General features: G+C 39.4%; 2 protein-coding genes and 1 pseudogene across 2 annotated transcripts; all 3 read right to left on the reverse strand.

The window, feature by feature from the left end:
- Positions 1-271: 271 nt before the first annotated feature.
- Positions 272-1,628, reverse strand: LOC114559866 (dispanin subfamily A member 2b-like). The gene is made up of 2 exons (XM_028584852.1): positions 1,366-1,628; positions 272-784 (listed from the first exon to the last, which is right to left on the reverse strand). The coding sequence occupies exons 1-2, from the start codon at positions 1,567-1,569 to the stop codon at positions 599-601; spliced, it is 390 nt and encodes a 129-aa protein (XP_028440653.1). The 5' UTR covers positions 1,570-1,628; the 3' UTR covers positions 272-598.
- A 1,717-nt stretch (positions 1,629-3,345) lies between these two features.
- LOC114560093 (catalase-like) lies at positions 3,346-9,226 on the reverse strand (annotated as a pseudogene).
- Positions 9,227-13,671: 4,445 nt separating this feature from the next.
- On the reverse strand, positions 13,672-14,932 carry LOC114559870 (dispanin subfamily A member 2b-like). The gene is made up of 2 exons (XM_028584854.1): positions 14,688-14,932; positions 13,672-14,110 (listed from the first exon to the last, which is right to left on the reverse strand). Exons 1-2 carry the CDS (start codon positions 14,889-14,891, stop codon positions 13,925-13,927), a joined length of 390 nt encoding a protein of 129 aa, XP_028440655.1. The 5' UTR covers positions 14,892-14,932; the 3' UTR covers positions 13,672-13,924.
- Between the last annotated feature and the right edge of the window lie 8 nt (positions 14,933-14,940).

Raw genomic sequence — 14,940 nt, forward strand, 5'->3', positions numbered from 1 at the left:
AAATAGAAGATTGTAAGATTATACGGTCATTCATTCTCCTTCTTGGCAAATTCCAGCACTGAAGGGATGAAGCCCTGCAGCAGGAAACTCACTCATCTAACAACTGCTGTGTTGTTGATCATACACACAGCAGAGTATTTATGTTCCTCTTCCCTTCCCTGCAGTTGGCTACAGTTGCACTACAGTTATGGAAACTAATGCCAGTGTGTATACAACCGCAACCTTTTTTTTTTTTTTTTAACTAAAAATTTCACAAGCACATTTCAAAGAGTTATGAAACACTATGAAACTTTTGTTTATTGAAAAACGAAACTTAAAACAATTGCTGAGACGAAGACCAGGCAGACAGGAAATCTCAATTTAATAAAAAAAAAGTCTGGCATTCAAACTTGACTGCAGACAGCAGTTAATGAAACATGGATGAGTTCCATTTTAGTCTTTGTAACACAAATAGAAATATAGTATCTCTTTTGCTCCAGGATGTACAGTAAGTAAAAAGGTATAAAAGGTTAGAAATTATGCCATGAGCGGAAAGCAGTGAAACACAAGTATCACCAAGCCACAGCAGCAGCAACTTTAATACTACTGCATTTCAAATTTAGCCTCTGGAATTGTATGGGTAACTGCTGTAACTGAACAACTGTACAATCAGAACAATCGTTGTAATAATGGTAATAAGGACACTGATGGAAACCAGGACTGTGGCCCAGATGTTGAGGCAGAGGGCAGTGGAGCCGTAGTGTCGGGCACCCTCCAGATCTCCAGCCACCTTCCGGTCTCTGGCCTGGAAGGACCAAAGCATATTCATTTTAAAAGTGGATTGATACCTCAAGAGAACTTGCTAATGTTGAGCCTAGGCTCAATCTCATAATCTCCTGCAAAAGCTTTAGATTCATGTTTGCTGTATTTTCATGCTGCAAATGAGATTGCTTTTTCATTTTCCCAACATATATATATTTTTTGCATTAATCGCATCATTAATTCTTATCTTCAACAATGTCCAGCAAAGTTTGTATCACATTTAAAGTCTTGGTTGTAATTGTTCTTTTGTATTCATGTTTTCTTTTTCTTTTTCATAACATCTAGTAGTGAATTTGTAATTTTTAACCTTAATATATCTAAAATCTTAGAGGAGTATTCCTTGTCTGCCAGCTGTCGTCCTCTGAATGATAATTATTGTTGACATGGTCACCAATAAGTGAGGGCTGTGTTACTGGTCTCAAAAAAACTTCTTTGTTTTCCACTAACCATATCTCTCCTTGGTAAGAACTGCTATTTGAGATTGCAAGATATTGCTAAAAAAAAAAAAAAAAAAAAGTTCTTTGATAGACAATAATCAGAAGATTCTGGATGAATGAAACTCACCTTGATGGAGAAGATGAGAGCCGCCAGCCCGAGGCAGCAGGGGTTTGAGTAGAGAAAGCAGCAGAGGGACCAGATGATGTGGTCCTTGGGGGGCTCAGGGGTCATGTTCACAGTGGTGTACTGAATCACTGTAGATCCTCCAGGGAGCCCATCATACCTCCCCTCCAGTGGAACATTCTCAGCTGGGTGACCTGGAGGATTCATGGCTGTCAGCTCAACTCTAGTTTGGAGTGCAGGCTGCTGAAGTTGTGTAACAACTCAACTGTCAACGTAGGCGTTGATTTCCTTCTGAGGTTTTTTGGAGGGTCGGCACATGCATGTTTTGTTCTTTTTTTTAATAAAAAGCCAATGAGGTAAATGCAAACACACTTGTTGGCTGTTGTTATGACAAAGAACATACAGTACATGACTTTTGAGTCCTTAAAAAATGCCCTAAAGAGTTTGCACATTCAATTAAAATTGACATTTCCCTCAACTGTCAGCTTTAAAAGAATTCACCATTGTCAAACAATTAAAATATTTAATTGCATTAATGTCATAGTTAACTCGCAATTAATCACACATTTTTATCTATTTTGCAGCAGCACCGTTACTCCGTGTGGAGCATAGCGCCACCCAGGACGATTGTGATTAGTTTAATGAAATGCCAATAAACCAGAGCACGTTTTTCTCCCATCCCGGAATGCTGTGTGGACTCACCAGACCCTCCTCTGTAGCACTTTGGAGGAAGGTCTGGCAATGTGAGACTAGAGTGAAGCTAGCTCAGAGGATTAAAAGGAGACCATGCACGCCGTCCACATTGCCCCGACCACAAGAAGCATGAAACCCATTTTAGTCGGACTTCTGTTTTGTCCGGATTTTCTTGTTTAGTTCGGAGTTTTGCATTTTAATGTATCAAAGATTCTAAAACACAAATGAGCTAAAATCAGTGTGAAAATCAAGACCAAAAGCAGAAAATTACAAGATTTTTGGGCAGTTATTAATTTTAATACCATTTCACTTTAATTCGTTAATGTAAATTTACATCTTTAACCATGAGGTTACTGATGAGCAGTCTACAGGTGAAAACTACAACCTTGAACTGAGAGCAATTCATAACGGATTCTTGCAGTTTAAAGGTTTGACTAATCTGTATTTGGTAGTTTTAGTAAACAAAAAGGCACTGTTTTAGGTATAGCGAAAATTATTTCTCATCTCCAAACTTGTTCTTCATGAATCATCATCTGACAATATGTACAGACGCCCACATGAAACAACTACAGCAATGATAAGACTGACAGTGTGTTTCTTATTGCCATTTCTACTCATTTCAAATAAAATATATTTTTTCGTAAATGTCTGAAAACTAATCAAAACTGATAAATGCATACACAGAGGCTTGCAGAAGTATTCATACCCCTTGAACTTTTCTACATTTTGTCACGTTACAACCACAAATGTAAATGCATTTCATTAGGATTGATAGGCCGACACAAAGCAGCACATAATTGTGAAGTGGAAGGAAAATGATACATGGTTTTCAAATTTTTTTTTTACAAATAAAAAACTGAAAAGTGTGGCGCACTTTGGTCAGGAATTTAAGATAAAAGTAGCGGATTTCAGTCTGTTGAATGACAGTTACACAACGCTGAACAACCACAAAGATACAGGAGAGTGTCAAGAAATATGACAGAGCATATGGACGAGGCTAGATAGTATCACCACAGTACACACACGCGCACAAGTTCTGCCATGGCTCGCCCCCGATTCTTTACTTCCTGTCTCTCTAGCATCCATCTCAGTCTCGCCACAGCCCCGATTGAACACCATGAGCATATGCATAATTCAGTGTGTGACAGAGCAATGGTGTATCTGTGTCTCTACGTAGTGCTAGTAATTAATTTAATGCAATCAAATCTAAATGCAAAATGAGTTTCAAGGCCTTTATGTGGTTAATCTTAAGCACTCAAAATAGGCATGTTTTTGGTATAACCAGATATAAACAGTCAACGGACAAAATCGGTTTTAATTTGTAAAAAACAAACTGGTGATTTTTTCAAAATAGCTGTTCAATCACAATCACAAATTAATCTCACAGAATATCAGAGATCAAGAATCTCTTGAACACAACTAGCTTTGAGGATTTTGAAGAAAATCAACGGTTTGGATCGGCTGTATTAGAAATTAACCCAATTGTGACACTACAAGGTTAGTATTTCAGTCTTGTCACTGACAGTTACTGTAAGTAATTGGAGAGTTAAGTCCAATCATGACACTGGTATTAGCAGTTGGTAATAACGGAAGTACTAAATGCGGAGGCTGCCCCCGGGGTGAAAATAAGGCATCACATCTTGGAGGACGCAGCGATGGCTCCTGGACGGCTGTAAACGTGCAGACTTGTGTCCTGAAAAACACAAAGTTGAAGGAAGAGAAAAAAAATTGTGGTATTAGGATACTGAAATCTAGACAGCGTAGTCAACAATTAACTGGTGGCATTATGACATGCTTAAACCAAACAAATTTTAAACTGATCCTCTGAGCAACGTGTCTGGTGTAATGGTACTTTACATACTTACATTATCCTATAGATTTTATTTATTTTGATTAGGACAATGCACATTAATCAACATTTCTGTAAATGCGCCAGTGTTAGCCAGTCGGCTAATTTTCAACTGTAGTCCTAGTTGCATGCATAAATGATTGTAAACTTCTGCCCAGTGATCAAAGTAGTGTCTTATGTATTTCAAATGGCTCCATTTAAAAATACACAGTGGCATCACTTAACCTTTGTTTACGCTTGTAAAAGGGTTTTGTTAGTCCATTTGAAAATTAAACACTGAGTAGTACCGACCACATATTTGGAATGTATTACAAATTGGAAAATAATGATGAAACCTGTATTTTGATTTATGTTTGGATCCAATGGATGCAACGACAAACCTCTGTATGTTACGTTTCTAAAGAGTTTACACCCAGGCTTGTGGCTCATTAACCCAGTACTAAAGCATGTTTGAGCTAAATCATAACACATTCACAATGACAATACTAAAATGCTAATGTTTAGCAGTTAATGCATACCATTTTTGTAATCTTAGAATAGCAGGTTAGCACTCCACACAAAATACTGCTGAGGTCGATGGTGAAGACATTAGTTTTGAAGGTGCATCCACCGGGAACATGACTGTTGGTACCAAATTTGGCGGCAATGCGTCCAACAGTTGTGAGGACATTACACTCAAAATGCAAAATGTCAAAGTCAAGATGGCGTGTTTTTTTTTTATTTTACAACTCTGAATCAAGGTGGTGGATAGATAGACCATAATGGCATCCCTGGAAGATGGCCCATCACTTAAAACTGGACGAGACATTTTATTAAACTGGAATGGGACTGTGTTTACCTTCTGGGCCTCCGCATTGAGATTGTTGAGAAAGCTCTGAACCCGATTTCCATAATCTGGATCGACAGCCTTCAAGTTCTCGACCTGCATGAAGAATCAGACCATGAGACCTTAAAACCCTGAAAACATTTTTTATTTTGCTCCTTACCATAACTAAAGTATTATCTGCCATATTACAGGCATTTTTGATACTTCACATATGTCTGTATCTTTTTGTTCCTCTGGGTTATTTTAGCAGGTCTGAAGGGGGCAGGAATCTATAGAAAAAAAGCTGATGTGAACACTTGTGTGCAACAATCAGGATTTTGCAAAATTTCAATCAGAATTTGATAACAGTTGTCAGGTTAACTGGACTGTGTGGGTGTGATTTGATTGACAGTGACCAGACAAAGCAGATTAACATTTGTGTAAAAGTGTTGTAAAGTTAGTTTTAAACTAAAACAAATTAATATAAAAAGTATATATATCTTTAGGTATTAATTGTAAGCTGATAATTTTATTTTTAGTTATTTACGGTTGTAGAGAAAACTTGCCTGAATTTTATTATAGGTTGACACAGTTTCTAACATGTGGTGGATCCTTTTTTGCAAAGTGAAAAACTGACATGACCACAGTGAAAAATGATGCATAAACTCTTAAGAGAACAGTGGGTTTCAGTTGCGGTGGTTTGTTGATGGTTAGGGTGGGTGAGGGAGGCATAGATGGAAAAAAAAAAAAAAAAGAAAAACTTAATGTCTGAAGACAAACATCAATGTAAATGTTAGTTATTAGTTTAAACATCTCCAGTATTTCTCTTTATGCTACTATGGTGGACCAAAACAATTAATCTGGACCAGATTTAGTTGCTATTTATTTGCATTTAGTTCACTTCTTTAAAAAAAATTAATATAATTACACGACACTCAAACTTTACATAATGGTATCAGTTTCCCCTGACTTCTTTAATCCCATTGAAAAACTGACTCATTGACCCGACTAATAACTATACATGTGGAACAAATTACAAATGATTTAAAAAAGGGAAACTTTGACAACTTTTTTTCTTTCTTTCAGCTGTGTGGCACTGCAGAGTAGGCAGTACATGCAGTTGAACGGCTTGTGAGCAGGGGGAGCTCCAGGTGCCAGGAATTTGGCAAACTTTCCCTTTAAGTCGTGCCCCAATGAATTGTGCAACACAAATACATGTGCCTTGTTGTCTTACACAGACATAACCACAGGCTTCCTGAGCACAGACTCACTAGTACATTTGGTTTTCAAAAGGCTACATCCTGTGGTGAAGAATATCTGAACAAATGCAACCGTGCCACCAACCCAACAGAAAACTATCCCTTTAAAAGATGTAAAAGTAAATGTCTACTGAATATTTCACAGATGCAGACTGCGTGGATACTATAAGGTGGTCCGGACTCACCATGCGTTTCTGGATGAAGAGCTGGGCTCCTTCAGGGCTCCTGCCATGTTCTGGCAAAGTCTCTGACGCTCCTCTTCGTTCAGCACCTGTGTGTAGAAGGTACGCACCTGCAATAAAAACACACAAAAAGTTGACAACCTGGTCAAGGGAATCAAAACATGAGATTCATTTAGGTGAATTGTATACAGAAGTTGTGGTTTAAAAAGATATTATGTAATCGGAGACTATTTTAACAAACCAAAGGGTAAACTGCCAATAAATGAAAAGAAGCAGTAGAAATCTTTACTGCCCTTTACCAGACAAGTGAATGATACATTTGCTTGTTTACATTACTGTATTTTAATTGCACAAAGTAATTGATAGATATTTATTTTCAGGGCCAGTTCTAGCCCTTTGGTTGCCCCTAGGCGAGATTGAGTTTTGCGCCCCTGCCCCAGTCTCGCATTGCCAGTTCTCCACAGTACTGTGTCAGCGATAGAGTAGCAATGTATGTTCATTTTAGTTTCTAGCTTCTCCATGTAAGTTAGATGACACCAACATTGGTCTAATCATAACTGGTCTGGCAACCCAAAGGCCAGTGTTTTGTTTCAGATTTGTGTGCATAGTGACATATGATTGGGGGGGTCTGTGGGTCCACCCCTGAAAATTTTGAGCATTAAATACTTCATTTCCTTCATTCTGGTGAATTTTTACCTTTTTCTGAATCAATTTATGCTCGAAATATCTTTATGTAAAGGGAAACACAGTAGAATACAATCCAAATATGAAAACTTAATGGAATATATTGCAGTAAGGCTCTCAGGCATTCTGTATTACTGTCATCCATTTATTCTCCTGTATATTGACTTTTCTAATTATATTTGAGTCAGCACACATGTAGCCTAGGCATCATTTACTCTTCCCTCTTTTGCTTCTTTTGTTGAGGAAGTAACCTCCTTAAATGTGCATATGACAATTATTGAATGATACATTAATTAATTTTAATTAATAAACTCCTGGACTGTAATATTTCAGTGTTCAAAATAGAGGTTGAACGATTCATCGGTTTTGACAATTAATCGGCACCGATAGTTGATTGGTGGAACTATCGTTATCGGCAAAAATCCATACTGATTTTTTCTGGTTGCGTGCGTTGCTGGAGCGGCTGAGAAGCGCGCGCTGTCATTCATTACACAGTACGCGAGAGCTGAGAAGGGTCTGCTGGCATCATGAGGCGAAATAAAAACCATCACTGATACCTCGTGTTGTTTATTTTCGACGTGTTACTGTGCGCTGCACGGAGAGCACATGCTGTGCGGAGAAGGCTGACATCAGAGGCACGTTTAAAGCATCGACAGCAAAAAGGGATGTATACAGTACATTTTGTCATATCATTATAAAGTATGTTTGCTTTCAAGGCTGAGATTACGCTAAACATTAGTAGCAGGCTAACTTACCTCAAGTGGTTAAAAAACTGACAAAAATAAACGCAAGTCCGACCCAAATGGATCGTCCATGATCCCAAACGGCACCTCTGATTTATATTTAGATAATTTAATAACAGTTAAACGCAGAGACTTACTGATTGCTGCAGCTAAAAGCTAACGAATTAGCCGTCACGGGGCTGTCTTTGGTGTCTTTCTAGCCTTTACAGGTGATTTTCTATCCAGCCTGGAACTTGTGCCTTTTTTCCCGCCACACACACCTGCCAGCCATCTACAATCAAGCACAGTACTTCAACCCCGGTCCAACAGATCATCTCCGCTGAATTGTTGCCTCAGCTCCACCGGTGACACTCGCTATTTTTGATCACGCAACCGACTCTGTTTTCACCTGTCCTTGTACAATCTCTTACCCCTTTTTGTGTTTTGTTTTCCGCAGTATCCATCTCCACGTCTCCCGTATCCAGTCAGCTGGCCTCACCATCCAATCCTCCTACCACGGCTCCTCGTTCAATCCTGCCTCCATCTCCCCATCCCGCAAGCCCCTCCTCGGCTCCTCGGTTCCCCGCTCCGGTGTCTCCTCCTCGGGTCTTCAGCCCCGGTTTCCCAGAGCTCCCCCGGCCGTCCTCGATTTCCCCTTATGTCCCTCGCCCTCCTAGTTTCTGCCACGAGTACCTCACCATCCTAGGTTTTCCCCTCGAGTCCCTCGCTCTCGCGTTTTCCATTACATGGTACCTGCTCTACTCGACGCACTGTGCGTCCCTTTTCCATTGCAGATTTTAGTATCGCCTCAGCTTGGCTGGTCGTCATAGCGACTGCCGTGGGCGTGGCTTGGTAGCGTTGCATTTCCCCGACTCATTTCCTGGTTCTCCTTCTCCGTAAACATGAAATCAACAAGCAGGTTAACTTTTCCTGCTCCAGATTTCCCACCGTGGTCAGAAAGAACAGGGGAGACACTTTGTTTCTCTAACTATATGACGCTGGAGTCACTACTCGCTCTTGGAGCTAATCGCGTCTCTCTCACTTCTCCCTCGCTCGCCAGCTCCACACACACACACACCAGCGCACAAGTATAAACATCAGGCCACTTGTATGCTACGGAGAAAGCTCTGCGTGGAGCCTCCGGCAGCAAAAAAAAACACCGCTGGCTAAACGATTTAAAAATGCCGTCTGTTGCTAGCAATGCAGTGATCAGTGACGATTCTTTCCGACCAATCTGTAGCCTGCAGGGTTTCACGTCACCTTTTCTGCTGGCTTGGAACCTCGATTGAGGAGGTACCAAAAGTACCCGTTAACAGGTACTTTTTTTTTCGTAATGGAAAACCAAAAAAGTATAGTAGGTACCATGTAATGGAAAAGCGCCACAAGTTTCCACCCCTGAGTTCCCTGCTAACCTTTGTTTGTCAATAAACTTATTACGTATTTTGAGCCTTTGCGTTTGAGTCAGTTCTGTCCCACGTAGGCTATATTTCTCCTTTGTAAGAACTGATATGAGATTGCAAAATATTGCTAAAAAAAAACAAATATGTTCTTTGATAGACACTCACCTTGATAGAGAAGATGAGAGCCGCCAGCCCGAGGCAGCAGGGGTTTGAGTAGAGAAAGCAGCAGAGAGACCAGATGATGTGGTCCTTGGGGGGCTCGGGGGTCATGTTCAGAGTGGTGTACGGAATCGCTGTAAATCCTCCAAGGAGTCCAGGGAGCCCATCATACCTCCCCTCCAGTGGAACATTCTCAGCCGGGTGACCTAGAGGATTCATGGCTGTCAGCTCAACTCTAGTTTGGAGTGCAGGCTGCTGAAGTTGTGTAACAACTCAATGTAGGCGTGATTTCATTTTGGACTTTGGGGAAAAAAAAAAAAAAAAAGACCTGAGGATAGGAAGCCGGATAGGAAGTCACGTTTGATCAGTTTTAAAAGGGTATAGAAATTAGGTCAGTGATTCTTGAAACCTTGGCAAAAACATGTCCCACTAAGAAAAGTGCCAATTCTGTTGGAAATAACATTTTCATGAATAAAAAGAATCAAGGTTATAATCAAGGGCTCCTTTGCACATATGTAAGGTTCTTTCATATTTTAATTTTGATTAATTTAATGATTTGCTGGCCCATTGCCTACAAAATCAGTTGTCCTCGGCTAGGAGATAATCATTTCAACTTGATTAAAAAACCAAGTAATAATTAAATTTAATAATATCTTTACCACATGAAATAGTACATTGTAATTGTTTTAAAAACTACAAACAGTGAGTTTTTAACAACATTTACTATTATTTTGTGGTTGCTCAAAATGTGTCCCACATATTCGTCACCACCGTCAGATATTTATGAAAAGCAATAAAGTCAGGCAACTAAAAAGGTCAACTACATTCCTGAGGACCCCATTTTCAAACCTTCAGCTCTACTGCATGCTTCAAGATCACTCAAGCTCCCTTAAATTTGCTATTTTCTCTTAAACTTGTTCATATTTTTGGACACTGCTACTGTTGCCACCATAACATGTCAACACAGTCTCTTTTGTATAAAAAATATTAGATTATGACATAAATGTATACTTTTTAAGAAGAGGTCTGTTGAAGTAAACATTTAAAACTATGCTTACGTTTTGAAAACAATGTACTTTAAGGTAAAAAATGTAACTTCAAAAATGTAAACTGTTTAACTGAGTGAAGGAATGTTTCAATACTGATTAAGCTTAATCAGCATTTGCATGGCTCACACCTTCTCAAGCTTCTAAAGAATTGATTAGGTCATTGCTGTTATTTAGCATAAATGTAAAAGCGCTAGAAGACTTATTGTTTAAACAACTTTCAGAGCCATCCCCTGTTGAGCCAGACGTGATTAAGACAAAGAACGAGTATTGCTGTAGTTTGGAAACAATTGACACCGTCTCGGTAAGATCCTGTGACCGGGTGTAGCCTCAAGACACTGATTGGGAACGTACACCTTTTCTTTTGAGAGACATCTGACCAATAGGGAAAGATTTAATTTGCAGAACCACCCAGGTGGAGGGAATAAATGTGTGATCCGGGGAATGTCTCAGGACTTCAGCTGTGACCCCGCAAGGGGAAGCTGCTGTAGTCCGCTGGTGTATTGTCTGTCATGTCGCATGGCTGCAATCTGTGTCCCCACAAAGGGAAGCATGTTTGCAGTCTGCTACTGGCAGTGTTTCATGTTTTATGTTTGTGTTTTAACTGTCGTTTTCATGTTGTTTTATTAAACCTTTTAGTTAACTTTCAATTCGACCCCCGCCTCTCCTCCTCCTTCCTCCAGAAATCAAGAACGCGTCTTTTAGAAATTTCTTAACAGGTCTGAAGTAGCTAGCAATAGAGGGGAAACAAGATGGCTAATGTGAACAACTCATGCATATCATGTGAAAGAGTAGGTTTTTGTCACCACCGTCAGACTGTAAGTGTGACTGCTTCAAAGTTGAATTCAAAAAGCAGCGCGACACGGGGCTGGGGTTGTTGCAGTAGGAGAGTCAACAGAGTCAGGAGAGTTAGTGAATAGAGATTATTATATAGCGAGTAGAAAGTGTATAGCCAGTAGAAAGTTCATAGCAAGTAGCCTATTTTATAATGAGTAGAGAGTTTATAAAAGAGAGTTTAGAGCGCATTCTGCCCTGCCTATCTCACCTATTTGGCGGAGGAGACAATGTTGCTCTAGGCTAAGGACTCAATATAATCACAGAAATATGTGTGCAATGTGTTCTTCATTCATTTCCCTCCCAAATCGATGTATTTGTTTACAAACACAAGACAGTTCACAACCAAAATCCTAACTTTATAGTTCGATTATTTTTTTGGCGGAGACAGCAATTACATTTATATTTATGCAAGGTCCAACATAGGCTTAGTTATTTATGTCATTATTTATTTATCCATGAATTCATACTCAAAATGTATTAATCTTCAACTCTAAAGTAGAGTTTAGATTAGAGCCCCAGCCCCCCGACTATCGGGCCAGGCCGGGTCGTTATTTTCCGCCACTATCCTGGGAGGAGCCGGGCCGGGCCCTTGATCAAGCTTTTGTGTTTTTTACTATAGCCTAATTGGGTGGGGAGAAAGCTATGTTATAATCAGAAATAGGAGAATTACCTTTGAGCAAGTTTGGAGGAAAGTCGGAGGTATGGAACCATTTTAAACAAGTCGTGGGCAGTGACAACATAGGCTATGTGTCGGCTTTGTTGAGTGCATTAAGTGCGGCACGCTGTCGCCTATAACAGCAAAACAGTGATGAGAGACCAGCCCTCACAGAGAAATACATTTTTTTTACGTTTATTCATTCAGATCCATTTGCGATCCGTTCCATTCTAAATAAACAAACAGCGCAGTTTACATGCTTCGCTCTTATTGCATTATTCATTAAAGTCATTTTAAACAGATTTCTGCAGTTCAAACAACTCTGAATTGTATGAGAACGTCAGTTGTAACGGCCCACGTATTAAAAGAGTGTCGGGTTGAAATCGGGCTCATAATTACAATTAATGTGTCGGGCCAGGCCGGGCTCCGGACACAACGTGCACGGGCTCGGGCTTACTCTAAAGACATTCATGGCTAATAACTGTGAAACAGTTTGTGACACAATGCTATCCCTAACTTCACCACCAGATGTCCTCATAGAGTTCTGAAGCTTCGAGTAGTGAACCTTTTTTCGATACAATTGGATTGAAAGCTTCACTGCTTCAGAAGGCTTCAGTTCGCCATCACTACCAAGTAACAATTAAACTAACACAACATATGAGGAAAAAAATAAACTCACTTTTGTTACGCACGACCGTAGGATTTGTGCCTGAATTGTGAGGACAGAGAGCCCTCACATGCTGCCCCACACCGCTGCCTCATGTTGCTGACAACCAGAACAAAGGAAGTGGGTGTTACTTATAGACTAGACCATGATTGGTAGTGAGTGAAATCAGGTGTGTTTGAACCATGATTGGGAATGGAATGAAATCAGGTGAGAGTGGCTGAGTCCCTGCCATGAGTGGACCAGTGAAATAGTATGGCTCTATTCTACAGTCACCACCATCAGTTCTAAAGTCACCACCGTCAGAGGGAGTTTTATTTGTTTTAAATGAATATGCTTATAATATGTTTCTTCAGTGCTGTTGAGTTATTAAAGTAAAAGTCACTTTTAATACAGTCACAAGTCACTTGTTAAATAAAAAACATTACTTTTTTCTATTTAGGCTTAAAGTAAACGTTGTATGATGTTAGATCTTTTAAAGGAGTACACGTGAAACAGTATAAAAAATGAACAAAAGTGAATATTCAAGATTTTACAGCATATCTGTGTACGACAAATGTCAGATAATGATTTAAAAACTCTAAATACATATTAGACCAAATAAATAATACATAATATGCTTTTTATTGTGTCTGACGGTGTTGACAAAAACAAAGTAATAACTGGAAAAACGTCTATTTTATGATAAAAATACAAAATGAGGAGGTTGCACCAGTACATTGCTGAACAGCCAACACTTTGGTCTATAATGATATACCTTCAGATTTTGTAATTTAACTAACTTTTTATTTTCAAAATTAAAACCGGTTTTATCCAAATTCCCAAGAATCAGTGAGGTCTAATTTTTCTCTTGGGGTGATAATGTGTGAGGATAGAAGATAAAAGATACACAGATGTACATAAGTGTGGAAACTAGACCAAAAGCTAATACCAGTCAGTGAACTTTAGAAAATTAAAGGATGGCAGATCCAAAAGCCTGCATGCCAGTACTTGCCAGTGGATTTCAAAATAGAAGATTGTAAGATTATACGGTCATTCATTCTCCTTCTTGGCAAATTCCAGCACTGAAGGGATGAAGCCCTGCAGCAGGAAACTCACTCATCTAACAACTGCTGTGTTGTTGATCATACACACAGCAGAGTATTTATGTTCCTCTTCCCTTCCCTGCAGTTGGCTACAGTTGCACTACAGTTATGGAAACTAATGCCAGTGTGTATACAACCGCAACCTTTTTTTTTTTTTTTTTTAACCCTAAAAATTTCACAAGCACATTTCAAAGAGTTATGAAACACTATGAAACTTTTGTTTATTGAAAAACGAAACTTAAAACAATTGCTGAGACAAAGACCAGGTAGACAGGAAATCTCAATTTAATAAAAAAAAGTCTGGCATTCAAACTTGACTGCAGACAGCAGTTAATGAAACATGGATGAGTTCCATTTTAGTCTTTGTAACACAAATAGAAATATAGTATCTCTTTTGCTCCAGGATGTACAGTAAGTAAAAAGGTATAAAAGGTTAGAAATTATGCCATGAGCGGAAAGCAGTGAAACACAAGTATCACCAAGCCACAGCAGCAGCAACTTTAATACTACTGCATTTCAAATTTAGCCTCTGGAATTGTATGGGTAACTGCTGTAACTGAACAACTGTACAATCAGAACAATCGTTGTAATAATGGTAATAAGGACACTGATGGAAACCAGGACTGTGGCCCAGATGTTGAGGCAGCGGGCAGTGGAGCCGTAGTGTCGGGCACCCTCCAGATCTCCAGCCACCTTCCGGTCTCTGGCCTGGAAGGACCAAAGCATATTCATTTTAAAAGTGGATTGATACCTCAAGAGAACTTGCTAATGTTGAGCCTAGGCTCAATCTCATAATCTCCTGCAAAAGCTTTAGATTCATGTTTGCTGTATTTTCATGCTGCAAATGAGATTGCTTTTTCATTTTCCCAACATATATATATTTTTTGCATTAATCGCATCATTAATTCTTATCTTCAACAATGTCCAGCAAAGTTTGTATCACATTTAAAGTCTTGGTTGTAATTGTTCTTTTGTATTCATGTTTTCTTTTTCTTTTCATAACATCTAGTAGTGAATTTGTAATTTTTAACCTTAATATATCTAAAATCTTAGAGGAGTATTCCTTGTCTGCCAGCTGTCGTCCTCTGAATGATAATTATTGTTGACATGGTCACCAATAAGTGAGGGCTGTGTTACTGGTCTCAAAAAAACTTCTTTGTTTTCCACTAACCATATCTCTCCTTGGTAAGAACTGCTATTTGAGATTGCAAGATATTGCTAAAAAAAAAAAAAAAAAGTTCTTTGATAGACAATAATCAGAAGATTCTGGATGAATGAAACTCACCTTGATGGAGAAGATGAGAGCCGCCAGCCCGAGGCAGCAGGGGTTTGAGTAGAGAAAGCAGCAGAGGGACCAGATGATGTGGTCCTTGGGGGGCTCAGGGGTCATGTTCACAGTGGTGTACTGAATCACTGTAGATCCTCCAGGGAGCCCATCATACCTCCCCTGCAGTGGAACATTCTCAGCTGGGTGACCTGGAGGATTCATGGCTGTCAGCTCAACTCTAGTTTGGAGTGCAGGCTGCTGAAGTTGTGGA

Source organism: Perca flavescens, chromosome 8, assembly GCF_004354835.1.
Source record: "Perca flavescens isolate YP-PL-M2 chromosome 8, PFLA_1.0, whole genome shotgun sequence".
Taxonomy (NCBI): domain Eukaryota; kingdom Metazoa; phylum Chordata; class Actinopteri; order Perciformes; family Percidae; genus Perca; species Perca flavescens.